The following is a 25,721-nucleotide window of genomic DNA, read 5'->3' as shown; positions in this document are numbered from 1 at the left end:
GGAGTTGTGGCATGGTAGTTTGATTCTGTTTCTGTCCTTGGGGAGCCTCTATGACAGTCTCCTTGTGAGAAAGTGTCTGGTTCTGGAGGGGAGCTGAGCAATTTTGTTCTGCCCAAACTCTAGCCCTGAGAGGGAGACAAACCTAGTCCAGTACAGTTCAGTCCAGTTCAGTTCAGTTGCTCAGTCACGTCCGACCCTTTGCGAGCCCATGGACTGCAGCACACCAGGCTTCCTTGTCCATCAGCAACTCCTGACCTTGCTCAAACTCATGTCCGTCGAGTCGGTGATGCCATCCAACCATCTCATCCTTTGTCGACCCCTCTCCTCCTGCCTTCAATCTTGCCCAGCATCAGGGTCTTTTCAAATGAGTCAGTTCTTCGTATCAAGTGGCCAAAGTATTGGAGTTTCAACTTCAGCATCAGTCCTTTAAATGAATATACAGGACTGATTTCCTTGAGGATTGACTGGTTGGATCTCTTTGCAATCCAAGGGACTCTCAAAAGTCTTCTACAACACCACAGTTCAAAAGTATCAATTCTTCAGTGCTCAGCTTTCTTTATAGTCCAAATCTCACACCCATACATGACTACTACAAAAACCATAGCCTTGACTAGACGGACCTTTGTTGGCAAAGTAATGTCTCTGCTTTTGAATATGCTATCTAGGTTGGTCATAACTTTCCTTCCAAGGAGTAAGCATCTTTTAATTTCATGGCTGCAATCACCATCTGCAGTGATTTTGGAGCCCCAAAAGATAAAGTTTGCCACTGTTTCCATGGTTTCCCCATCTATTTCCCATGAAGTGATGGGACCAGATGCCATGATTTTAGTTTTCTGAATGTTGAGCTTTAAGCCAACTTTTTCACTCTCCTCTTTCACTTTCATCAAGAGGCTCTTTAGTTCCTCTTCACTTTCTGCCATAAGGGTGGTATCATCTGTATATCTGAGGTTATTGATATTTCTCCCAGCAATCTTGATTCCAGCTTGTGTTTCATCCAGCCCAGCGTTTCTCATGATGTACTCTGCATATAAGTTAAATAAGCAGCGTGACAATACACAGCCTTGACGTACAACCTAGCCCAGTGGTCGCCAACTATTAGAGAGCAGCAGAGCCACCTAGAGGGTGTGATGAACCGCTGCCCAGCATCCAGCAGCAGGGCCCAAGGGCGTGCATTTCTAACAAGTTCCCAGGGGTTGCGGGTGTGGGGATGGCACTGAGGGAACCACCAGTCTCCCGAGTGGCCCCAGGGCTGCAGAGCAGGTCCTATCTGTGTTCAGCTATCCCTTGCTATTTCTTTGTTTTTTTTTTTTTTTTTCAGGCTCTTGTCTTTCTTTCTTTCCTTCTTTTTTTTAAATTTATTTGGCTGCACCAGGTCTTAGTTGCGGCATGTGGGATCTAGTTTCCCTGACCGCGGATCGAACCCGGACCGCCTGCATGGGAAGTGCAGAGTCTTAACCACCGGACCACCAGGAAGGTCCCTCCCTGGCTGTTTCTATAAATGCATCCTGTTTCCTTAATTCTGCCACCCAGCTTTATAACTCATTTTGTTTTCCTGTATTTGAGGACACTGAAATTCATTCCAACACATACGAAGTACAGCTTGAAGTACTTGGAAGGGATGTCCCTACTTGTTGGGATCTGGTTCCCTCCACAGTGGGTTTCCCATTCGGATTTTGCATTCTGTGTTCTTCCTAGGATGTGTGCCACTCCCCTCATTTCATTCATCCTGAGCAACTTTGTCCAGGCCGTTTCTTTGCTCCGACAGATGCGGATACTGTCTCCTTAACCTGTTCTGCTCCCCAGTGAGCTCCAGCCCAGGGTGATGCTTCAGAGGCCTCCCTGAGCCTCTATCATCATCTCTCTGACAACAGGCAACTCCACCACTTTCAAACGGAATTGGTTTTGCAAACTGCCTCCTCAGTTCTGGTTATACCCTGTAGATTAAAAAAAAAAAAAAAAAAAAGCCTTGGTGACTAAAGGATGTTACAAAAGACAAGAAATATACTTGCAAAGAAAGTAGTCACTTTGCAAAATAGCCCAATCTGTTTCTTCTCCTTTTTTTTTTGGGGGGGGGGGTCTCTGGCCATGTCCCGACTTGGTATTTTTTGGATCAGCATGTAGCCCACTCAGAAGTCACTTTTCATGACTTCCCTAGTGGTTCAGTGGTTAAGAATCTGCCTTGTAATGCAGGGGACGCAAGTTTGATTCCTGGTCAGGGAACTAAGATCCCACGTGCCATGGGGCAACTAGGCCCAAGCACCACAATGAAGATCCTTAGTGTCTCAACTAAGACCCAATGCAGCCAAAAATAAGTTAATATTTTTAAAAAATGAAAGCTTGCAAGAGAGTCAAGATTTTAGAAAGAATGGCTAGCCAAACAAGAAAAACCCAACATGTACAGGATGGACAAAATACAAAGGAAAGTAACCACAGATTTACCTCAAGTTTGTGATGGACTGTGCACAGTAAGAAACAGCAACGTTGTCCTTGCTTATGACCCCGAGGATCATGTCCCAATTCCGGACAACAGCACTGCAGACATAAGGCGTAATACTGCTCTCCATTTGGGGAAATCGTGGAGTACGGAAACGTTCAAGCTTTCATGTACACGGAGGACCAGGACTAACCAGGCGACACTGGTATTTCTGGTCCATGACGGGGGGCAAGGTATTTATGGTTCTCAATTCTATGACTTGCAATGGCAGCCTGGCTTCTCACAACCCTCACGTCACTTTTCCATCCACTTTGTGTAGAGGGAAGTCTGAATCACTTCCTCTAACCTTCCCTACACTGCACTGTGATTAAATATTCGTCTCAGACCATAGCTCCTAAGACATTTTGATGACTGCTTGACTGGTTCTAAAAACATCCTAATGGCTTTCAGTAAGTTTCCTGAATACCTTTGCTACTCTGGCCTTTCTGCAGCCAGCCTCCAGACTCCTGCCAATGATGGGCAGGAGCACAGGGACCATGGAGCACTTTTAGGCTCTGTCTGATGGGGTTAGACAGGAAATGCACGCCTAAGCAGGCCAATCCCTTTCTTCTCCTTTTCTTTTTATTTTTCTTTTGGTCTCTGGCCATGTCCCATGTCCCGACTTGGTATTTTTTGGATCAGCATGTAGCCCACTCAGAACACCCCTAATTGTAAGCTGCTGATCAGAGTGGCATTCCTCATTCTCATAGAAAGCTCAGAGGGGGCTCTTACTGAACGATCTTCTCAGCAGCCTCTTCCTGAGAATTCTCTCCTGGCCCCATTTGCCCTGCTTGTTCCCATGTGAGTAGCTGCAGCAGCTGCAAGGTGACTGTCCTGCCAGCCTCTGTTGACTGTGCCAGTTGCAGGCCCTTCCTCTGAAGAGCAGGACCAGCTGGGCTGGATCAGGGAGTGAGCAGAGCTGCTTCTCTGAGTGACCGGGCCCCACCTCCTGTTGCCTAAGGAGCCTGGGGAGCCAGGCACAGTCAGAGAAGGACGCAGCCGACTCTGAAGGAAAGCAGCTTCAGGGAGCAGACTTGTGGACACAGGGTGGGAAGGAGAGGCGGGAGAAACAGTACCGCTGAAACACGTGCGCTGCCACGTGTGAAATAACCAGCTGCTGGGAGGCTGCTGCCTAACGCAGGGAGCCCAACCCTGCGCAACCGACATGGATGCGATTGGGTGAGGGGTGGGAGGGGGTTCCAGAGGGAGACTATGTGCGTGCTCAGTCACGTTCAACTCTTTGGGAACCCCATGAACTGTAGCTCTCCAGGCTCCTCTGTCCACGGGATTCTCCAGGCAAGACTGCTGGAGTGGATTGCCGTTTCCTCCTCCAGGGGCTCTTCTCCGCCCGAGGATCAAACTCAGTGTTTCTGGCATATCCCGCATTGGCAGGCAGATTTTTTACCGCTAGCGCCACCAAAAGGGAGAGAACATATGTATACTTACAACTGATTAAGCTGTAAGGCAGAAACCAACACAACATTGTAAAGCAATTATGCTTCGATTAAAAAACTTCAGTTAGAAATAAATAAATAAAGCAGCTACAGGAACTTCCCTGGTGGTCCAGTGGTTAAGAATCTATCTTTCAAGCAGGGGCCGTGGGTTCAACCTCTGCTTGGAGAACTAAGATCCCATGCGGATACTGAGCCTGTGTGGTCTGGAGCCCACATGCTACAGTGAAGACCCAGCACAAATAAACTTTAAAAAGCAGCTACAGACTGCCCCTTCCCCCTAAAAAAGGCCCCTCTCCTCACAGGGGCATCCATTCCCCAGCTTCAGATCATCCTTGATATTCTGGATTCTAAGAGGTGCCCTAAGAAACTCTTGTACCCTTAAAAGAAGCTGTCCTTTTCCTTAAGATAGTTTGAAGTGGCTTATTGTTGCTTACAACCAAAAGGAATCTCACTAATAGTAGTGCATGAGAACGTTTCATAGTATGCTGTAAAGGAAAAAGAACAATATTTAGGCTTGGAATCAGAAAGGGGGAAAAAATCATGAATTGAGAACCCATGGCCTGCTAGGCCATGCTGCTGGTGCTGCTGGTGCTAAGTCGCTTCAGTCGTGTCTGATTCTGTGCGACCCCAGAGATGGCAGCCCACCAGGCTTCCCCATCCCTGGGATTCTCCAGGCAAGAACACTGGAGTGGGTTGCCATTTCCTTCTCCAATGCATGAAAGTGAAAAGTGAAAGTGAAGTCGCTTCGTCGTGTCCAACTCTTCGCGACCCCGTGGACTGCAGACCACCAGGCTCCTCTGTCCATGAGATTTGCAAGGCAAGAGCACTGGAGTGGGTGCCATTGCCTTCTCTGATGCTAGGCCATAAGTCATGCTTAATGCTTTCCCAAAACTGTTTCATATAATTCTCACCACAGTCCTTTGAGGTAGATTTTTTAAAAAATATTTTATTTGGCTGCACCAGGTCCTAGTTGCAGTACACAGGATCCTCGATCTTTGCTGTGGCATTTGACTCTTAGTGTGGCATGTGGGATCTAGTTCCCTGACCAGCGATCGAACCCAGGCCCCCTCCATTGGGAGCAGAGAGTCTTAACCACTGGACCACCAGGGAAGTCCCTGAGGTAGCTCTTCATGTCATTTTTCAAATAAATAAATAAAGGTTTGGAGCGGCTGATTAACTCACCAAGATCGCAAGAGCCAAAAGTCAGAATTGTATCCAGGACTGTTTGACCACAAAATTCTTTGGTGCCTAGCACTTGGTACACCCAACTTCACTATTACGAGTCTAAAGATCACAGGCAATTCCCTTGGTGTAAAAATTAGAGGAAATGATACATCAAATCTAAAGGATTTGTAAGCCATATGGTTATTAGATCCCCAATCCAGCCTCTATGTGAACTTTTCCATGAACTAGACAAACGAAATATGGTTTTAAAGTGGCATATTTTCAGCAAAATGGATGGAACTAGAGATTGTCATACTGAGTGAAGTAAGTCAGACAGAGAAGGAGAAATACTATATGACGTCCCATATGTGGAATCTAAAAAGAAATGATATAAATGAACTTACTTACAAAACAGAAACACACTCACAGACTTCAGAATGAGATTGTGGTTGCTGAGCGGGAGGATAGGGGGAAGGGATAGTTAGGAAGTTTGGGATGGACTGCTGTATTTAAAATGGATAACTAACAAGGGCCTCTTGTATAGCACAGGGAACTTTTCTCAATATTATGTGGCAGCCTGGATGGGAGGAGAGTTTAGGGGAGAATGGATACATGTGTATGTATGGCTGAGTCCCTTCGCTGCTCACCTGAAACTGTCACAGCATTGTTAATAGGCTATGTCCCTGCATGAGTACTTAGTTGCTTCAGTCGAGTCTGACTGTTTGCAACCCCCCGGACTGTAGCCCACCAGGCTCCTCTGTCCATGGGATCCTCTAAGCAAGAATACTGGAGTAGGTTGCCATGCCCTCCTCTAGGGGATCTTCCTGACCCAGGGATTGAAACTGTGTCTCTTGCATTGTAAGTGGATTCTTTACTGCTGAGTCACCAGGGAACCGCCGCCCCCCCCCGCCCCCCCCCACCAGCCAAATACAAAACAAAAAGCATTTTTTCTTAAAAAAAAGAGGAAACAAAAGAAATGCATAGAATAAAAATAAAAGGCAGGGAAACAAAGTGGCATATTTTATTTTTTATTTGTTTGGCCATGCTGCAGGATCTTAGTTCCCCAACGAGAGAGCGACCTGGTCCCCTCCTGCAGGGGAAGTATGGCAAACTAACCACAGGACCACCAGGGAATTCCCTGAAGTGGCATATTTTAAATGAATTATCTCATACAACGTGTTTTTAGGCACCGAATGGAGCCAGAGATCCCATCCATATCAGCTTCTCTGTGACACACTTTTCAGGTTGTCACGCGTTTTCAGTTTTCTAGGTTGACACCTGTGTGGGGAACCCAAACACAGCATCACCTTTACCCTCACCTACTGAGCTGCAACAGGACTGTGACAGCTCAAGAGCCCAAACAGTGATGCAGCGGAGATGAAACAGGTGATAATGATGATCCCGACAAAGGTTTACTTGTTCCTGCAAGTCAACACAACGTGGGCACAGCATCAACTACAGAACTATGCAAGACTCCTTACCCAGGTGGGCGGAGAAGAGACTGGCTTAGGGAGTCACCAGTATCTGCTCCTGGAAACTCAGAATGTGTTTCCCTGGCTAATCTCCCTAATAGAGGGGACCAGCCTGAGCCCGGGGTCAGGCTGATCCCCTGGAGAAGGGAATGGCTACCCACTCCAGTATTCGTACCGGGAGAATCCCATGGATAGAGGAGCCTGGCAGGCTACAGTCCACGGAGTTGAAAAGAGTCAGATACGACTGAACGACTGACACTAAACACTAAGCCTCATTTCCTCTGATTTATAGAGCCTCCTTTATTGTCAAAAGACATACAGTTCTGATTTAAATTAAATCTGAAGTGCCCTAATTAAAGTATTATTATGCAAGTCACCTAGGCTATTTACATATCTTAAACAGATGAACATAGACCAGTAGTAGATCAAGGGTGACAAGACAATTGGAACCAGGTAACAGATCCTTAAAAGAAGAAAGGTTCAAATCCTCATGTACATTTACCATCCAGCCTGATTATAAATGGAGTTCTTCTTTTAAGGGTTTATACTATCCTGATTTGTTAAAGTTCATTTAAATTAAGTTCCCACACCCCTGGCATTCTTCAGCACTAGGTGACTAAACTACAAGACACACGTATTCTTTATATAAATGCATTAAGACAAAATTGTACAAGGTGGTCTTGGCACTGATAGACTGATTATTCTTAACGGTGGATAAAAGCAATTCTTCTATCTCTATTGTTTAGTAGCCAAGTTGCGTCCAACTCTTTTGCGAGCCCATGGACTGGGGCCAGCCGGGCTCCTTCTGTCCATGAGATTTCCCAGGCAAGAATACCGGGGTGGGTTGCCATTTCTTTCTCCAGGAGATCTTCCCAGGGTCATCTACATTGCAAGTGGATTCTTTACCACTGAGCCACTAGGGAAGCCACCTTATCTCTGTTAGTTCAACGTAATGTGGAGGTGGTAGGATTTGAGGAGCCTAAAAAAAAAAAAAGGAAAAAAGAAAAGTAACTCATATGTTTGTCAACTTTGTTTTTGTAAAAATGGAGTTTATCACATCTTCATTAGGAAATCAATTTTCATTCATTCTTTGTCTTGTCAAATGCTCAATCCTTTAGTTTTCTTCTATTTTCACTTTAAGACCATTTCTAGAACTGACTATTAGGGGGCTTACATCTGGGACACTTGGTATGGATGGAATGGAGATGGAAGATCAGAACCAGAAGCCTGGCTGGGCGAGAGGTCCAGCATCTCAAACTATTAAGATATTCTTGGTATTTTGGGTGAGGAGATAGAGCCTGTGGGAATGTGATACAAATTCTATACCCTTTCTCCAGAAACACAGACAATTTCAGCATGTTCATAGACTCCCCACTCCCATCCCCTCAGACTCTTTCTTGAATGGTCTAGTAAATTTATGAGTCCCAGACTAGATCTGATTCTGCAGAAACCACAACCCCAATCAACAGGTGGCACTGCTCTGGTTGGCTGGGAGCCCCAAGCTGGAGTCATCAGGTGCTCAGGTGAACTCTGCCTGAGCCGGGTCATCAGGTGCCTCTTGCCCTGAGGCTGTCAGGCCAGGCTGAGTAGGTCTGGACTGTGTGGGTCCCCAAGGCCCCTGAAAGCGGTTAGGGGTTCATCTGAAAATATTAATTTAGGCTTGATGTGAGGTCTCCTTCCTGAGCCAGGGCTAAAGAAGCTCATTGTAGGAATTATCTCCCTCACCTCCTCTGATGCCAAGGATGGGAATAGTGAAGCCTGTGGGCTGGGGTGGGGCACCTTAGCCAGGGTCCCCCAAACCTCCTGTGCCCGAGCATGTATGGAAGGATTTGGTCCGCTTCCTCCCCGAGGCTCTGGGGTGTGGTCCGGTTGGCCAGGTGCCACGGACCCCCACCAGTCTCGGGTGCCACGGTTTCTCCTTGCCTGTCACTCCAAGCCCCACCTGGTCCCGACTGATTCCCTGACCCTGCGGAAGAGCGGGTGGAAGCGCTGGGCTTGCCAGGCCGGGGCTCAGGCCCCGCCCCCGCGCGCAGAGGACCCGCCTCCCTGAGCCCGCCCCGCCCACCGGGACCGCCTTATGGCCCCGCCTACGAGTCCAGGGAGCGTCCTTCAGTCCCGCCCCCAGCGTTGAGGACACGCCTTCGGTCCTGCCCTCACGCGCCGAGGGCTCTTCCCTTGGCCCCGCCCACACGCCTCGAGGGCTCCACCTCCCGACGCTGGCCCCGTTCCCATCCTCAGAAGATCTCGACCCGTAGCCCCACCCCTACGCGTCGAGGACCCGCCCCTGGACCCGCCCCCAAACCACGCCCCACAGAGGACCCGCCCTTTGCCACGCCCCCAGGCGCCGCCGAAGACCCGCCTCCCGGCCGGCCCTAGTATCCCGGAGCCGCTGCCTCTGGGGCTCGGGCGCGGCGTTTCCACCGTGGTCCCGGCGGACCTGCTCGACCCGTGGCATCCAGGCCGGCTCTTCTGCGCCTCTCTCGTGGGCGCTCCCGCCGCGGAAGAAGCCGCCGCCGCCGGTAAGTGGGGCCCGCGCTCTTGTCTGCCAGACGGAAGCCGAGGGAGCCGGGCGGCGTCTCCTCCCGCGGGCCCGCGAGCGGCGGGGGCGTCCTCGCCCGGTGCCCAGGGTTTCGGGCGGCGCCTCGGGGGCGCGCCTGGGCTGCATGCAAGTGGCTCGGCGGAGCGTGCACTGCAGCAGCGCGGGGGCGGCCCTAACAAGCCCCCGCCAGTGGGCGTGGGGGCGCCGGCCCGGGACCCTCCGAACCCCCCCAGGGGCCGCCCGCCAGGCCGAGCCGGGCCCCCCACCTCCACCCCCAGGTCCCCCCGGCTCCCGGTGGCGAAGGCAGGCAGGTCCGGCCCGCGCGCGCGGCCTTCTCGTCCGGCAGGTGGAGGTCAGGTGGGTCACGGCCCGCCAGCCGGCCGGCGGATGCTGGAGCCGCGCGCGGCTTTGTTTTTGCTCCCAGTCCTACTCGGGAAGCAAGGCTAGGAATTGAAATCTTTTGTGAGATGAAGGTTTTCCCCGTGGAGAGACCAGCCCCCGCCACCACCCCAAGCCTTCCAGACTGTCCTCTGGAGAAGGGAATCTGAGCCGCAGTGCGCGCTCGGCCCGCCTGCGTCGTCTTGCAGTCTCGCCGCCGGCTGCTGACGCCCTGAATGGTCCTTAAAGCATCTCTGTGCCCTGCTTACGGAGGCTGTTACCCTCAGGTGTTTCCCCTGATCTGGGACAGCTGCCCTACCCTCGAGAGAACCCTGGTAGGATTTTTTTTTTGGTAAGAAAGTGGAGGCGCCTTTTCCCCGCCAAAGCTGGCGCCCATTGTACGCCTCACGTTTTTCCACTACAATCTAATTGCCACTCTGAAAGACCCCATTCAAAATCATGTGTGGCCTAGAGTCGATTAAACCGCTTGCAGATGAGTGTTTTTTTCTGTGCTGTGACAGGGTCATTATTTATCGATAAGTAGGTCTCTCTTATGAGACGTGTGACTTTTTAAAATTTTTTTTACTTTTGTGTTTTCATCTCAGAAACAGGCCTTTCATGTCAACATCTCTAAAACTAACTTCTTTTAGATCTAGGTGGTTGATTTTTCACTTCAGCTTGCTTTCCTAAGAAATTAAGCGTGGTTAAGGTGAGAGATTCCCAGCTGAGAGTTTTCCATTTTTTTCCGGTGGATTCATCTGGCCCCATGTGCTTGTTTATAGGACTGCTCCTTTGAGTGTAATTGTTACTAGGCTGTAATACTCAGTCTTACTGAGTTATTGAGTCTCTCACAGAAAAGGTATCCGGAGGAGATTGCAACATTTCAGGAGAGCTCTATAAAGGTTGCACTCTTGAGTTTTACCTGTGGCCTAATATGGTCGAGGCTCTGTGGCACCTGGCTGGCCTGAACTGGAATCCTAATTCTGCCAGTTGCTTGCCTTGGGACCCTGGCACCTTTTCTGGAAGGCCTCAGTTCCAACATCCTCATCTGGAAGCTGATGATACCCATCTCTTAGGACTCTTGTGTGTGGTGTGAGAGAAATACATGCAGAAATGATGGGTTTACCAAGCCCACCCAGGAGTCTCGCTTATGAGCATAGCATCAGGTGCCCCATATTTTGAAATAAAAGAGCTTGCTTGACTGTTTCCAAACTTCTCACCTGTGCTGTTAGTGACATCAAGGAGTCTTTCTTCTGATAACCAACCATAACATTGAATTGTTCCAGTTACCCACTTTTACTGGGCTCACATCTTGCTTCCCATGAGCAGTGGTGCCCCTTGGCTATCCCACCTCCTAAACACACATGCTGTCACTGACAAAGCTCTCTTCCTGCTAGCAAGCGCCTACACCTGTGGACTTTGAGGACTTCTCTGCTGTTCGTTGGGGTCCCTCTGCCTTTCTTGCCAGCATCACTCTAATACATCAGCCCACCCTCCATCACTCTGTGTGCACATTAATTTTGAAAAATGTGTTCTTTAGTTTTTATTGTATTTTCAGTTTTTTGGCAGTACCTTGAGGCGTGTGGGCTCTTTGTTCCCCAACCAGGGATGGAACCCATGCTGCCTGCATTGGCATCAAGGAGTCTTAATTACTGGACCGCCAGGGAAGTTCCATGCCACGTTAAATTGAAATTACGTGTTTAGGCATTTCCTCTTTTATTAGGGTCTGAACTGTGAGAGTTGAACCCTGCCTTGTTCTTGTTTCTTTCCCCAGTACTTTGACACCTAATCGAGTGAACAGACTGTATGGAGTATTTACAGTGGTTCAGAAATATGGGATATCAGACTTATGAATCTCCTGGAATTAGAAAAAAAAAAGCACTTAGACCATTGTGATGTACTGAATTCTTATGTCTTTACTCAGCAAAACAAACTACATCTCTCATTACCATCCTTATTCTTTTCAAAAACTATGAAATATTATTTCAAAAAAAAAGGCAGGCCTTTCCAGGAATGAGCCAGCAATCCTATTGTGTACCTATGCGTAGTGCAGTGTATTTTTGCAGAGAGGTCCAGCATATGCAAAAGCCCTGTGGAAGGATGAATTAGGACAAGCAGAGTGCTGCATGGAGAGAGGCAGGTAGAGCCTTGCAGGCCCAGAAGTGGGCTGGGCATGAATGGAGTGAGGGCTTACTATATATAGACTCAATGACGTGAAATCGCTCAACTCTTTGCAACCCCATGAACTGTAGCCTACCAGGCTCCTCCGTCCATGGGATTTTCTAGGCAGGAGTACTGGAGTGGGTTGCCATTTCCTTCTCCAGAGGATCTTCCCATCCCAGGGATCGAACCTGGGTCTCCCGCGTTGCAGGCAGCCGCTTTACCCTCTGAGCCACCAGGGAAGCCCAATGGGAAGAGTTTAAACATGGTGGGGAAGCGCTTTATGTTTTAAGAGGACCTGGAGCGCTGTGTGAAAGTATGCACAGGAGCAGAGGGACAAGAGTCTGAAGGAGAAGCCTTAGGAGGCTTCTGCAAGCTTGCAGGAGAAAGATGACTCACTCAGTGGAGAATCCATGGGTGTTTTGGAAGATGAGCCAACAGGACTTGGGCTCAGTGTGGCTGGTAAAGAGAAGGAAGAGTTCAGGACGACGTCAGAAGTCTCATAGGTGGAGGGGCTGCTTTCTGAGGAAAGGAAGACTGGAGAGGGAACGTGCTGGGCAGGTAGAATCAAGAGTGGAGGGCTTTTATTTTTTTAAGTTTATTTAAGTTTAATTGGAGGATAATTGCTTTACAATGCTGTGTTGGTTTCTGCTGTACAATGATTGAAATCAGTCAAAAGTATACATATACCCCTCTAAGAGTGGAGGGCTTTTTTTTTTAAGTTTATTTTTAATTGGAGAATAATTGCTTTGCAGTGTTGTGTTGGTTTCTGCCGTGCCCAATGATTGAGTCAGTCGAAAGTGTACACATATCCCCTCCAAGAGTGGAGGGTTTTTTTACACAAGCAACTTAAATGCCCACTGACCGATGAATAGGTAAGGAAGATAAGGTGTATATACACAGTAGAATACTGCTCAGCCATAAAAAACAAATGGAGTAATACCATTTGCAGCAACATGGATGCAACTGGGGATTATCATACTAAGTGAAGTAAGTTAGAAAGACAGGGAAGGACAAATATCATATGATATCACTTCTGTATGGAGTCTAAAATGTGACACGAGTGAACTTAAGTATAAAACGGAAACAGACAAACATAGAGAACAGATTTGTGGTTGCCGAGGGAGAGGGGAGGAGGGGGAGGGATGGTTGTGAGTTTGGGGTTAGCAGATGTGAACTATTATATATAGAATGGATAAACAGCGAGGTCCTACTGTATAGCATGGGGAACTATAGTCAATATTCTATAGTAAACTTACTGGAAAAGAAAAAAGGAGTGGAGGGTTTTTTAAAAACAGTGTTGTTATCATTTACAGACCATAAAATTCTTTCAGTATATCATTCAGTGATTTTTAGTAAACTTAGAGATATGCAGCCATAACCCAGTTTTCAGCACATTTCCATTACTCATCTGCCCCCCACCCCCACCCCAGTAAAAAAGATCCCTTGTGCTCATTTGCAGTTACTCCCTGTTCCTGCTCCCCACCCTAAGCAACCACTAACGCATCCACTTGCCGTCTCTACAGACTGGCCTATTCTGGGCATTTCATATAAATGGGATCGTACAATATGTGGCCTTTTATGACCGGCTTCTTCCACTAAGCTTGTATCTTCCAGGTCCATCCACATGTAATATGTTCAGCACTTTGTTCTTTCTCATCACTGAGGAGCATGCCATCATATGGCCACACCTCATGTTGTTGATGGACACTGCAGAGTCTAGTTTTGACGCGCTAAGTTTCAGATGTGTAGAGAAAGAAGTCAAGGAAGCATTGGCATGAATTTGGGTCTTCAAGGGGGAGGTTTGGAGGGCTATAAACCTGTGAGTCATGAACATGAAGCTGGTATTAATTACTTAAAGGAATAGATCATTGAGGGGAGAGAGAGAGGGCAAGAGGGGCCCAAGCATGTTGCCCGGGAATGCCAGCATCTGGCAGGCGTGTAGACGAGGGTGGACCTGCAGAGAGGTGGGTGGAAGCCAGCACAGGGCGGATGGCCCAGAGGACTGTGGGCTGGTGGGAGGCTGTCTGCAGAAGGAGGAAGTGGCCTGCCGCACCATCCTCCCGGGAGGGGAATGAGGAAGCAGAGTCCACTGGCGTTGCTGATTTGAAAGTCAGTTGTGTTGGCCTTAAGAAGATCACAGGGGGCCCGGAGCAATCAGAAAGCGAAGAGGAGAAGACCTGGAGGGTCTTAAAACTTCCCCATAGCCATGAAACAAAAAACTGAAGCTTAAAGATCACATTGTTCCTGCAGCTTAGTTTCTTCTGTGAAGTAATATTTGCCTTTTTATCTGATTGATGACATGCAGTTTGGTTAGCAAACTGACGCTACCTGGGGGGAATTTACTCATGTCACCATTACTCCATGCTTCTCTCTCCTTTCAGAGCGTGAGCTAGTGAGATACCACGTAGGCTCATAAATCAGTCAGGATCATGTTTAGCTGTGAGTAACAGAACACTTGATTTAACAGCTTAAACTCAACTCTTGACATGCAGAAAGCAGTAAGTCCAGGGGCAGAGTGTCCAAGGTTGGTGTGGTGCCTTCCTTCCACTTAATGCATGGAAGTCATGCCCTAAAGATGGCTCTTTCCTCTGGTTGCAAGGTGAGGCTTCAGCTCCAACATCAAACCTTTGTTTTGAGGCATAAAATAGGGGAAAGGTGGAAGGCAAAAGGCCAGAGGAGTCCACCCTACCATCGCTGCCTCAGACTTTGCAGTAGCTGCAGTGGTTCATGTATAATGGATGCATCTAGCCACAGGGGAGAAAAAGAAAGAATATACACGGGCCAAAAGAAAATGGCAGCCACCTGGGCCCTGGTGTAACACACCTCCATCCAGACTCCTCTCCTGGAGACATAGCACCGTGGGGGCAGCACCCTGTTGGGGGCCAGGCAGGTAACCGGTACTTAGAAAATAAACAGTCAAGGCTTCCCAGGTGGCGCATTGGTAAAGAATCCACCTGCAATGCAGGAGATGTGGGTTTCATCCCTGGGTCGGGGAAGATCCCCTGCACCAAGACCCTGCTCCAGTGTTCTTGCCTGGAAAACCCCACAGACAAGGGAGCCTGGTGGGCTACAGTCCATGGGGAGTCAGACAATGACTGAGCACACCCACACGCAAATGAACGGCCATGTGATGGATTTCTGACACCACTGCTGTCAGACACTTCACGATTGGATCCTTCGGCTTTTTAACTTTTTTTTTCCCCCACCTGATTTTCTTATAGAATACTTACAGTCCCCTCTTGGAGTCTAGTGTAAAGGATTGGGTGCTAAACCAACTGTTCAGTTAGGACCATAGATCTGCTTTTTTTAGGGCCAGTAGATGTTCCATGCTGGCAGGAACCACGTGCATTCAGAATTAGCAGTTGGCAGCAACATGCAATTAGCTACTTTGAGTTTCTCTCCTAGAGTTCACTTCGTCCATTAGGTGGAACCCTAGTGTGTTCCTTCTTTCAGCTTCATCCATTTGTCTCCCTCAGAGTCCAGGAGGGCCAGAACCATTTATCTTTTATGTTCCCCAGTGCCTGGCTTGGCAGCCTTGCTAAATATTTGAGTTGGATTTTGTTTGTGGCCACGTGGCCTCCGGGTCAGTGGGCTGGGGACACTTCATCCTCGAAGAGCTGTCGCATCCGTTTTTCCTCCGATTCCCTCTTAGATACCTTTTCTGCTGCGAGAATGTAAGATGGATCCAGAGGAGCAGGAGCTGTTGAATGATTACAGATATAGAAATTACTCTTCCGTGATCGAAAAGGCATTAAGAAATTTCGAGTCCTCGAGTGAATGGGCGGATCTCATATCTTCCCTGGGCAAGCTCAACAAGGTATGTGGGGCTGGGAGTGTTTGCACTGTGGGGGAGGGGGGTGGGCACACAGCTGTCCTTTTATTGTTTCAAGGACTTGTCTTTTTAATATTATACTGCATGCCAATTACAGCCATCAGATAAGAAGAACTGCCACTAATTTGTCACCCGAGTTACACCTGCTATTAATCTATCTGTGTATGAACCTCCTCTTCCGGCCCTTTCTTTCTGAGCACGCAGTATAGTGTGGATAGAGTCCATAGAACAGCTGAACACTTTTTTTCAACAATATTTAGGTCTAAACAAGATAAATTGATAAATGATCCATTTATTCAAAGATGAATTGTCCTTCTTGTACTGCTCAGGATTTTTATGGCTTTTTTTTTTCTTCTCTAATCTTTTCCACCATTTTACTGCTAACTGGTAACTCCTAGAAGAATAAAGGATGAAGCAGTTATGGAAATCTGCCCAGAAATTGGGTGTGTGTGTTTGGACAAGGGAAAGTGGGTTGGGTCTAAGAAGACCAAAACCGATCACTTGTGGGCTTGACCTTGTGTGCCTTTGTTTATTTCCGTCCTGCCCAGAAGGAGGGTGATTACTGTGACCTTTAGGAAGACGATAACCCGGGCTCAGAGAGGCTGTGCCCGGTTCTGTTGCCGGTTACCTGGGCTCCTGGGTGTGACACCTGACTTTGGAGCCTGAGTGACGTATGGGAGCTGGGAGGTGGCTAGCCGAGTCTGGGGGTGGGGGGGGGTCCCCACTCCCCAGGTCACACACACCAGGGGGGCTTGAACAAACCTCGCTAGAGAGAATTTGTGCATTTACTGCTTCAAGGGGTCAGGGGGAGAGGGAAGGTGGGCAGCCTGACCACAGGGGCGGCAGCTGTCCAGCGCCCACCGCCCAAAAGCAGCTATCAGCACCCACAGATGGCAGAGAGGAGATGGGCAGTTATTGCAGCTAGTGCCCAGGAAGCTGTGCAGTCTCTGCAAAGTGTATTTACAACATGTGAACCCCATGGCTGGTGCTGGCTGGGAGGAAAGTGGTAGTGTAAGTCACTCAGTTGTGTCTGACTTTTTGTGACCCCATGAAATGTAGCCCACCAGGCTCCTCTGTCCATGGAATTCCCCGGGAATACTGGAGTGGTTGCCAATCCTTTCTTTAGGGAATCTTTCCAACACAGAGATTGAACCCTCATCTCTGTATCGCAGGCAGATTCTTTATTGTCTGAATCCCCAGGGCTGGGATGGAGACATATAACAAAACAGCAAATAAGAGCTTGAGAATGCTTTGGTGGCAGAGCTCTGACTTAGGACTTTTCTGGCTGAAGGTAATATTCACTGTGTTGCACGGAGGTAAGCTGCTTTTTTAGGGGAAAGTGAGATGCCCTGGAGTGGGACTTGGACATATTCCAGCTCTTCCACATATTTTACTATTTTAGTACTTGACTCTCCTGGAATCTAATAATACCAGGGGAGAGGGGGACGTGCTTACTGCTTTTCTGTTGAGTTAAAATTCATGCAACATAAAAGTTACTTTTTTTTTTTTTTTACCTTTTTCTTTTTGTTATTTGTGCTGAGTGAGCTTTTCTCTAGTCATGGCGAGCAGGGGCTACTCTAGTTGCACAGGCCCCTGACGGCGGTGGCGTCTCTTGTTGCAGAACACAGGCTCTAGGACCCGAGGGTTTGAGTAGTTATGGCCCCCGGGCTCTAGAGCACAGCCTCAGGAGTTGTGGTACACAGGCTTAGTTGCTCCGTGGCATGTGGGATCTTCCCAGACCAGGGATTGAACCTATATCTCCTGCCTTGGCAGTGGATTCTTTACCACTGAGCCACCAAGCCCCGACCAACCATCTTAAACTATGTGGCTTTTAGTGCGTCCATGATGTTGTACGACTGTCACCACTGTCTACTTCCCAGACATTTTCACCACCCCAAGGGAAACCCCCCCCATTTCTGTCTTTACCCAGGCCCTGGTAGTCACTAATCTACTTTCTGTATCTGTGGATATTTCATATAAAAGGAATTGTACGATGATGTGGCACTTTTGTGTCTGGCTTCTTTCACTTAGCGTGTTTCCAAGATTCATCCACGTTGAGGCCTGTATCAGTACTTCATTAAGTTTTATGGCTGAATAATGTTCCAGGGTATGAACAGACCGCATTTTGTTTAGCCATTCTTCAATTGGCTCTTCTGAGTAGTCCTGTATGAATATTTGTGTACAAGTTTTTGTTTGAACACCTGTCTTCATTTCTCTCAGGAGTATACCTAGGAGTGCGATTAGTCACGTGGTCACTCTATATTGAAGTTATTGAGGAACCATCGAGATGTTTTCCTCAGTAGCTACCCCGTTTCACATGCCCACCAGCTACGTATTAGGGCTCCAGTTTCTTCTCGTTCTCAGTTTTCAGGGTGGTTTTCTTTTTCGACAGTAGCCATTGTAGTGGGTGCGAAGTGGTATATCTTACATATCGTAGGGCTTTGATTCGCATCCCCCTAATGACTAAAATTTTGAGTATCTTTTCACTTGCTTGTGGGCCGTTTGTATATCTTTCTTGGAGAAATTTCTATTCAAGTATTTTGTTTATTTTTTTAACTATGCTATTTGTCTTTTTGTTGTGATTTGTAAGAGTTTCTTTTACCTTCTGGATTCTGGTCCCTTACAGGATTTATGATTTGCAGATTGTTTTCTTCCCCCATTCTTTAGGCTGTCATTTCGGTTTTTGATCATGTCTTTTGATGCACAGAATTTTAAAAGTTTTGATAAAGTCTTATTTTTTTCTCTTGTTGCTTATGCTCTTGGTGCATATCTAAGAAACCATTGCCAATTCCACGATCACGAAGATTTACCCCTGTGTTTTCTTCTTCTAAGGGTTTTTAGTTTTTGTTTTTGCAATTAGATCTTTGATTCATTTTGAGTTAATTTGTGTTTTTTGCTGTTGTTTTTCATAGATGAATATTGAGTTTGTAGTAAGAATAAAATTACCTCTTAGCACACATGCAATTCAGACATTCAAAATTAAACAATCTATGGTTGGGAAATGCAAACAATATGATAAATACATGATGTGAAGTAAATACGTGATAAATGCAATTAAAAAGTACATGATAAACACATTGACCATATTATTGTATATACATTAAATGTCTCAGATGGAAGGAGTGTAGGTTTGGGGCATGTGTAAGCATTCTAATGTTCTGGAAATATTTTTTTTCTTTAAATCTAATTTTTTATTTTATATCGGAGTACAAGTCGTTTTACAATATTCGTTTCAGGTGTACAGCAAAGTGTGTCCATTATACATATATGTATTCCATTCTTTTTCAGATTCTTTCCCCATGTAGGTTATTACAGATTATTGAGTAGAGTTTCCTGTGCCATATAGTAGGTCCTCGTTCATCATCTATTTAGTATCTGTATAGTAGCATGTATATGTTAATCCCCAAATCCTAATTTATTTTCCCCCCTACCTTTCCCCTTTAGTAACCATATCTTTCTTTGTGAAATCTGTGAGTCTGTTTCTGTTTTGTGAATGAGTTCATTTGCATTATTGTTTAGATTCCACCTATAAGTGATACTATGTGATACTTGGCTTTTATATACTTCAGTTAGTATGATAAGCTCCAGGTCCGTCCATGTTGCTGCAGATGGCATTAGTTCATTCCCTTTCACGGCTGAGTAATACTCCATCATATACTTGTACCACATTATCTCTATCCATTCATCTGTCGATGGACATCTAGGTTGCTTCCATGTCTTGGCTATTGTAAATAGTGCTGCAGTGAGCATTGGGGGGCGTGTTTCTTTTCAAATTATGTTTGTCTCTGGATATATGCCCAGGAGTGAGATTGCTGGATCATATGGTAGTTTGTTTTTAGTTTTTTAAGGAACCTCTATACTGTTCTCCATAGTGGCTGCACCAGTTTACATTCCCACCAACAGTGTAGGAGGATTCCCTTTTCTCCACACTCTTTCCAGAATTTATTGTTTGTATACTCTTTGATGATAGCCATGCTGACCAAGTTAATTTTTGTACATGGCTTGAGGAGGCTCCAACTTCATTCCTTCTCGTGTGAAAATCTAGTTGTTTTACATGTAGAAAGCCATCTGTTGAAGAGACTGTTCTTTTGAAGGGTCTTGGAATCCTTTTGAAAATTAGTTATCTATAGAGAGATGTTTAATTCTGGACTTTCCTCTTTTTCCATTGGTCTGTATGTTTATCCTTATGCCATTTTGTTTATTGTAGTTTTGTAGTGAGTTTTGAAATGGGGAGGTAAGAGTCCTTGAACTTTGTTGTTCTTTTTCAGAGTTGTTCTGGATTCCTTGACATTCTGTATGAATTTTAGGATCAGCGTGTCAATTTCTGCAAAAAAGCCAAGTGGGATTTTGAGAGGGATTGCACTGACTGTAGATCGCTTTGAGGAGTATTGCCATGTGCACAATAGTGTCTTCTAATCCGTGAACACAGAGTATTTTCCCATTCGTTTAGGAACACACACACATATGTACTTATTTTTGGCTGTGCTGGGTCTTCCTTGCTGCACGGGCTTTCCTTTAGTTGTGGTGAGCGGGAGTTCGTCTCTAGTTGCAGTGTGCAGGCTCCTTGTAGCCGTGGCTTCTCTTGTTGGGGAGCACAGGCTCTAGGGCACGCAGGTTTCAGTCGTCGTGACTCACAGGCTCCGTAGTTGCAGTTCCTGGGTTCTAGAACACAGGCTCACTAGTTGTGGCGCACGGGCTTAGTTGCTCCAAGACACGTGAGATCTTCCCGGAGCAGGGATTGACACACCGATGTCTCCGGCATAAGCAGGCAGATTCTTTACCACTGGGCCACCAGGCAAGCTCAGAACATGTTTATTTTGAGGTAGGTAAACTTATGAACTTGAAAAATGCAGCTCTTGAGCAGTGAGTTATCCTATGAAACAGGCTTTGTTTCAGTGTGCTGGAAGAGCTTTCAAAAATGTTGAATCATTGTAACCTGCCTTTTAAGTGCAGGATATTGAGTACAGTTGCGTCTTTCTTTAAGGAGCTTTGGAAGTGTTAGCCATTCCTTTCAGTGGTCGTCTGAGTGCCTAGAATGTGCCAGCAGGTGCCAGGGTACAGCAGAGAGCAAAACTGACAAGACCCTGCCCTCATTCTGGTGGGGATGGGGAAGCTGGATGGGGAATGAAAGATACACCTTGATAGTGAGTGATGGGTGTGGTGGGAATGGTAAAGAAGGCAGTGCCTGGTGAGCGTAGCTGAGATGGTGCCATTGGATCAAGTACAGAGGCTCTAATGTACCTGAGGCTGCGGAGGTTGTCACCGAGCAGGCCAGGGATGGGGAGGGGATAGGAAAGGAGGCCGCAGAGGAGAGGGGTAGGGAGGGCGTCTCGTCTTGCCAGTCCTTTGGAGCTGGCGTCTGAGGCTGGCCCCTGAGTTGGGGGCGGCTGCCCAGCAGCGGGCATGGCCTGTCTTCCCTTGTAGGTGCTGGAACCATCTCCAGCTGCTCTGCTGGGTGGGGTCAGGCAGAAACAGGGAGACCAGTTAGGAGGCCCACGGGTAAGGGCTTGGATTCTGAATATACTTTGGAGGTATGACCAAGAGGCTTTGTCCTCAGAGCAAATGGGAAAGGCGAGGGAAAAAGAGGAGTCGAGTATGACTTGAGGGTTCTCCTGGGTTGGGGGCCGAGGAGCTGAAAGGCTGTGATAGACTGGGGAGCAGCCGGCCCCTCGGGCCAGGCAGGGAGACCACAGGTTCCCACCAGAAAGCGTGCGTTTGAGCATCCGTCAGATGTCCCTGTGTGACCTCCGTGGGTCTTGGGATGGATGTGAGAGTGGAAAGACAGCTCTTTGTTAAAAGTCGTCCCCCCAGTTCCGTGTAACCCCACTCTCAGGTCCTCTTCACGCCTGCTTCGTGTTCTCTGCAGCCATGATGGGCTGATGAGGGTGAGCTCCCCCCTGCACGGACTTGCTCAGTGTCGGGGAGACGAGGCTGACGCTGTCTGTTCCCCCCGCAGCCCTGCCAATGACAGTGGACATTGGAGAGAGCCCACTGTGGGCCGGGGGCCTGGCGTGTATCCTCGTCCAGGGGCACAGCATGGCCTGAGGCCGGACCCAGACTAAACAGCCTGTGCCTGATCAGAGCCGGCAGGTGGCAGAGGGGGGTCCAGCCCCTGAGCAGAGCCCTCGGCTCCTCTCACGTCTGAGTCTGTGGCTCACAGAGAGGACAGGGATGCCCCTCTGCTTTCTTTGTTAGCCAGATGAGGGAGACCTGATGATCAGCCCCCTTTTGCTGGTAAAATTACCTCATTCACTCCATGTCCTGTGGCTGCAAAGTGGCTTTTACGGGTTGAATTGTGTCCTTGGAAATCAACGTGTTCTCACCCCCAGTATCCCAGAGTGTGGCCTTATTTGGAGATCCAGTCTTTACAGAGACAGCCAGGTTAAAACGAAGTCCTTATCCAACATGATGACTGTATCCTTGTAAGAGGGGACAAGTTGGACACGGACACAGAGAGGCTGAGAGGGAAGGCGCCCTGCGAGGGTGAAGGCAGAGACCAGGCTGATGAGGATAGAAGCCAAGGAATCCCGAGATTACCAGAAGCCATGGTGCAGCCTGGAGCGGGTTCTCGCTCACAGCCTCAGAGGGAACCAGCCCTGCCGACGCTTGCCGACGCCTTGATCTCAGCTCAACGCCTTGATCTCAGCCTCCTGGCCTCCCAGTTCCATGGCCGTAAGCCTCCCTGTGGCTGGCGCTTTGTTACAGAAGCCCTCCGGCAAACTGATAGAGCAGTAGAACCAAGGTATATACTGAACACTTAGGTGCTAAGGACCTAACGTTGAACACCCGATTCCTGCTCCCATGGAACATAAGGCTTTACTGGCAGCAGACAAAACAGCAAATAAACAGGTGATGTCAGGTGCTGAATGCTAAGAAGAGAAATCAACCGTGAGAGTGGGTAGCAAGGAAGGAGGACGGAGCACTCGCTCAGACAGAGACGGCTCTTTGATAACGTGACATTTGAGATTTTGAGCAGAGGCCCGGATGCATCGCGCTAGCTGCCAGGGACACCATCTGGGGCTCGGGCCTGAGTCCAAGGTCCAGGAGGGGACGGGCATGGCTGGAGAAGGAGAAGTGATAGGAGATGAGGAGGAGAGGGAGCCCTCCTCCCCAGGCACATCTCGGGGCTTTATCCTGCGGTGAGGGGTACCACTGAGCCCCCGGGAAGGCTTTGAGCAGGGTGACCCATCACTGCCTTTTCCCCAGAGAGGAATGCCTCTGGCTGAAGTGCGGGGAGGGAGCCTGATCATGGGAGCCTGCAGGAGGGGAGGGGGCAGCTTCAGCACTGGGTGGATTGGAGTTACTGGACGCAGAGGGTTTGGGAAGGGGCTGGAGGGAGCAAGCCTCCTGCAGCTTAGCAATCACTTACTTCTGGGAGACTCACAACTACTGCATTCAAGGAGTAAGAGTTGATGTGAATAAAGAATTTTCTTAGGGCTTTAGTGACGATCAAATTTCTTGCATGGACTCTTGCATGGATACAGAAATCCAGTGAGTAAATTAGTGAGGAATTAATTAAAAAAAAATCTTTATGATGCAAGAAGAAGCGGTATCATGGTCTTTAGGTTGCAAAGTTAGGTCAGGTTGTGTTCTAATGAAAGCAGATGACCGCAGGTTCTAAAACATAAACCATGGTCTCACAGCAGAAGTGCCTCTGGCTCAACTCTTGACAAGAGAAAACCGAGCCCCAAGAGGTCTCTTGTTTGTCATACTACAGATAGGTTCTAATTGTATCGTTTCTAAAACTTGCTAAGCTTTCAGTACCATTAAAAAATTTTTTTTCTGTGTTAGGGAAAAGTTTATCTTTTGTAGTTGTTACGTGTATCAACCTGAATAGAGTAATTTTTGCTTCATAGTTTGAGACTTCAAGCTGTCACCTTTCACTGATCATTTTAAGATGAGTTTTAATCAAGTGCATTTTGAACCCTTAGGAACCCAACCACTATACCAAGCCTGGATTGTAAATTTAATTATGGAAATGAAGGATAGTTTATTTAAACTCTGTACATTTAAAAAACCTTAGCAGTAAAATTTCTTAAAAAAAAAAAAAAAAAAAAGTAACGCTCCTAAATGAGCCACCCTCTTTTGGCTTCTTTTATGCAATATCCTACTGTTTCACAAAATGGCCTGAAAGTGGGTGGCATGAATAGCAAGGGATGTAGGTCTTGGGTGTTCCGTGTTTCAGCTTCTAAAGTCTTACTGCTTAATGACAAGTACCTGCTTTTTAAAGCAGAGCCTCTTTGGCGTGATGAGAGGAAGGTGGCTGGAACTCAGAGGCCAGGTGAACTGTTCTGACTCTTTATAGATGAGCTCTAAGACCTCTTCTACCCGAAAACTTGATGAGGTCACCTGGATCCTGATGTTTACCTGCACCTTGATCAATTACTTCTCTATTAAACAGTATTAGTTCAGGTGAAGCATCTTGCAGGTCTGGAGGCTGGAAGTCCAAGATCAGGGTGTCAGCAGATTTGGTTTCCTCTGAGGCGTCTCTCCTTGACTCAGCTGGCCACTTCCCACTATGTCCTCCTCCCTGTGGTTTGTGTGTCCTAATCTCCCCTTCTTATGAGGCCACCAGTCGTATTGGACACCACCTATATGACCTCATTTTACCCTGGTCACCTCTTTAAGGGCCCTGTCTCCAGCACATATGCATTCTGAGGTACCAGGGGTTAGGGCTTCGATACATGAATTTTAGGGACACGGTTCAGCACGTAACAGAGTGTAATAATGAAGTACAGATCATCTCTCCATAGATCAGCATTTTAAAAAAGCTTGTTTCTCATGGAAGCTCAGATGGCTTTCGTCCTGTGCCTCATGGAAGGGTAGAGTGTTACTTATTTCATCTCTTCTTGCTGCCCTGGAGCACCGTGAAGACCTGTGGTTCTCCTGTGTGTGGTGACCCAAGACGTGCCCGGAACTTCTGGGCCTCTCAGGGCAGCCTTCCCGACCACCGTAGTCCACTCCGGACGCTGCCGTAACCATCCCGCAGCCTGGGGGCTAATCGACAACACACATTTATTTCTCACTGTTCTGGAGGCTGGAGTCAAGGTCACGGTGCAGGCGGACTCAGCGTCTGGCCAGTGCCCTCTTCCCGTTCACAGTCAGCCGCCTTTGGTTCTGTTGTCACGTGGTAGGGGGCAGGGAGCCCTGCAGGCCTCTTTCATAATAAAAAGGGCACTAATCCCACTCACAAGGGCTCCACCCTCATGACCTCATCACCTCCCAAAGGCCACTCCTAAGACCCTCACACTGGGGAACACACTTTCAGACCACTGATGGGCCTGATGACTTGTGCCCCACCCAACAGCCCCTCACCAGCTCTGCACCAGCCAGTTAGTGGGGGCTGTTTGTGGGTGTCTTCTAGGGAAGGTCAGCCCTCCAGGTTGGGCTTCCCCTTGTGTCCCTGCCGAGAGGGCCCTCTCAGTCCTCCCCAACCTGTCCTCTGTCTGCTGAGACACAGTTGGCATTGCCGCCCATGATCCCCACTGTACCAGACTCTGCTTAGCGTGTGAGCTGAAAGTAGGGCCAGGAGTCCCCCCCGCCTCAGCCCCGTGATGCCTGGTTCCATCATGTGAACTCACCTTTGGGGCCCCATCTTGTAGAGAAACGGTGTCTCAGTTTAGGGCATTTGTTTTAGTCGTCTTCCAGCAACCTGTGCTGTTGTCTGGAGGGGTGACCTTGAGGGTGGAAGGGGTCAAGTAAGTGGGGTATCCAGGTCATACTGGAAAGATGTGAGCCAGAATGCCTCCTGAGAAGAGACCGCATTTGATGATGTTGGCAATTATTGATGCTTCACTTGTCGACAGAGTGGATCCTGTGCCTTTGTGGGAGAGAGATGAGCAGAGGGCCTGTTTGTTTCTGGCAGTGTTCTGATGGTCTTGACGCTGGGGTTTAGGAGGCACAGCTAATAGAACTCCCGTTCCTAGTCGTGAAGATAATGCCACTGTTCTGTCTTTCTTCATTGGTGGGGGATGTCCCGGGGCCCAGGTGACATCACTGACTCCTACCCACCCCAGGTTATCCTGGGGGAGCTGAGAATTGGCAGGAATGTTGCTGCTCGGGGTCAAGAGTGCGGCCTTGCTGTGAGCCGCTCAGACACCATAAGGCCAACAACATAGTCCTTCTGAAAGGAGCGTTTTTCTTTGCTGAAAGGAGTCTGATAGACTTGCAGTAATTTATAGCTGAGGTACTCTATTTTACATCTGAGCAAAGGATTTTTTTTCTTTTTTTTGGCTAGTCTTCTTTT

At 47.9% G+C, this 25,721-nt stretch overlaps 1 protein-coding gene across 1 annotated transcript in view; it reads left to right on the top strand.

The window, feature by feature from the left end:
* The first annotated feature begins 15,300 nt into the window (after nucleotides 1-15,300).
* DOP1B (DOP1 leucine zipper like protein B) overlaps nucleotides 15,301-25,721 on the top strand; it is a 124,571-nt gene continuing 114,150 nt past the window's right edge. The window contains exon 1 of the mRNA XM_040264237.1: nucleotides 15,301-15,460. Within this exon, the coding sequence (XP_040120171.1) occupies nucleotides 15,323-15,460 (138 nt within the window). The 5' untranslated portion in view covers nucleotides 15,301-15,322. The remainder of the gene's footprint in view (nucleotides 15,461-25,721) is intronic.

The sequence above is a fragment of the Oryx dammah genome, unplaced genomic scaffold (genome assembly GCF_014754425.2).
Source record: "Oryx dammah isolate SB20612 unplaced genomic scaffold, SCBI_Odam_1.1 HiC_scaffold_2, whole genome shotgun sequence".
Taxonomy (NCBI): Eukaryota; Metazoa; Chordata; class Mammalia; order Artiodactyla; family Bovidae; genus Oryx; species Oryx dammah.
The sequence above is the reverse complement of the archived record's forward strand: the minus strand, read 5'-3'. Positions and strand labels throughout refer to the sequence as shown.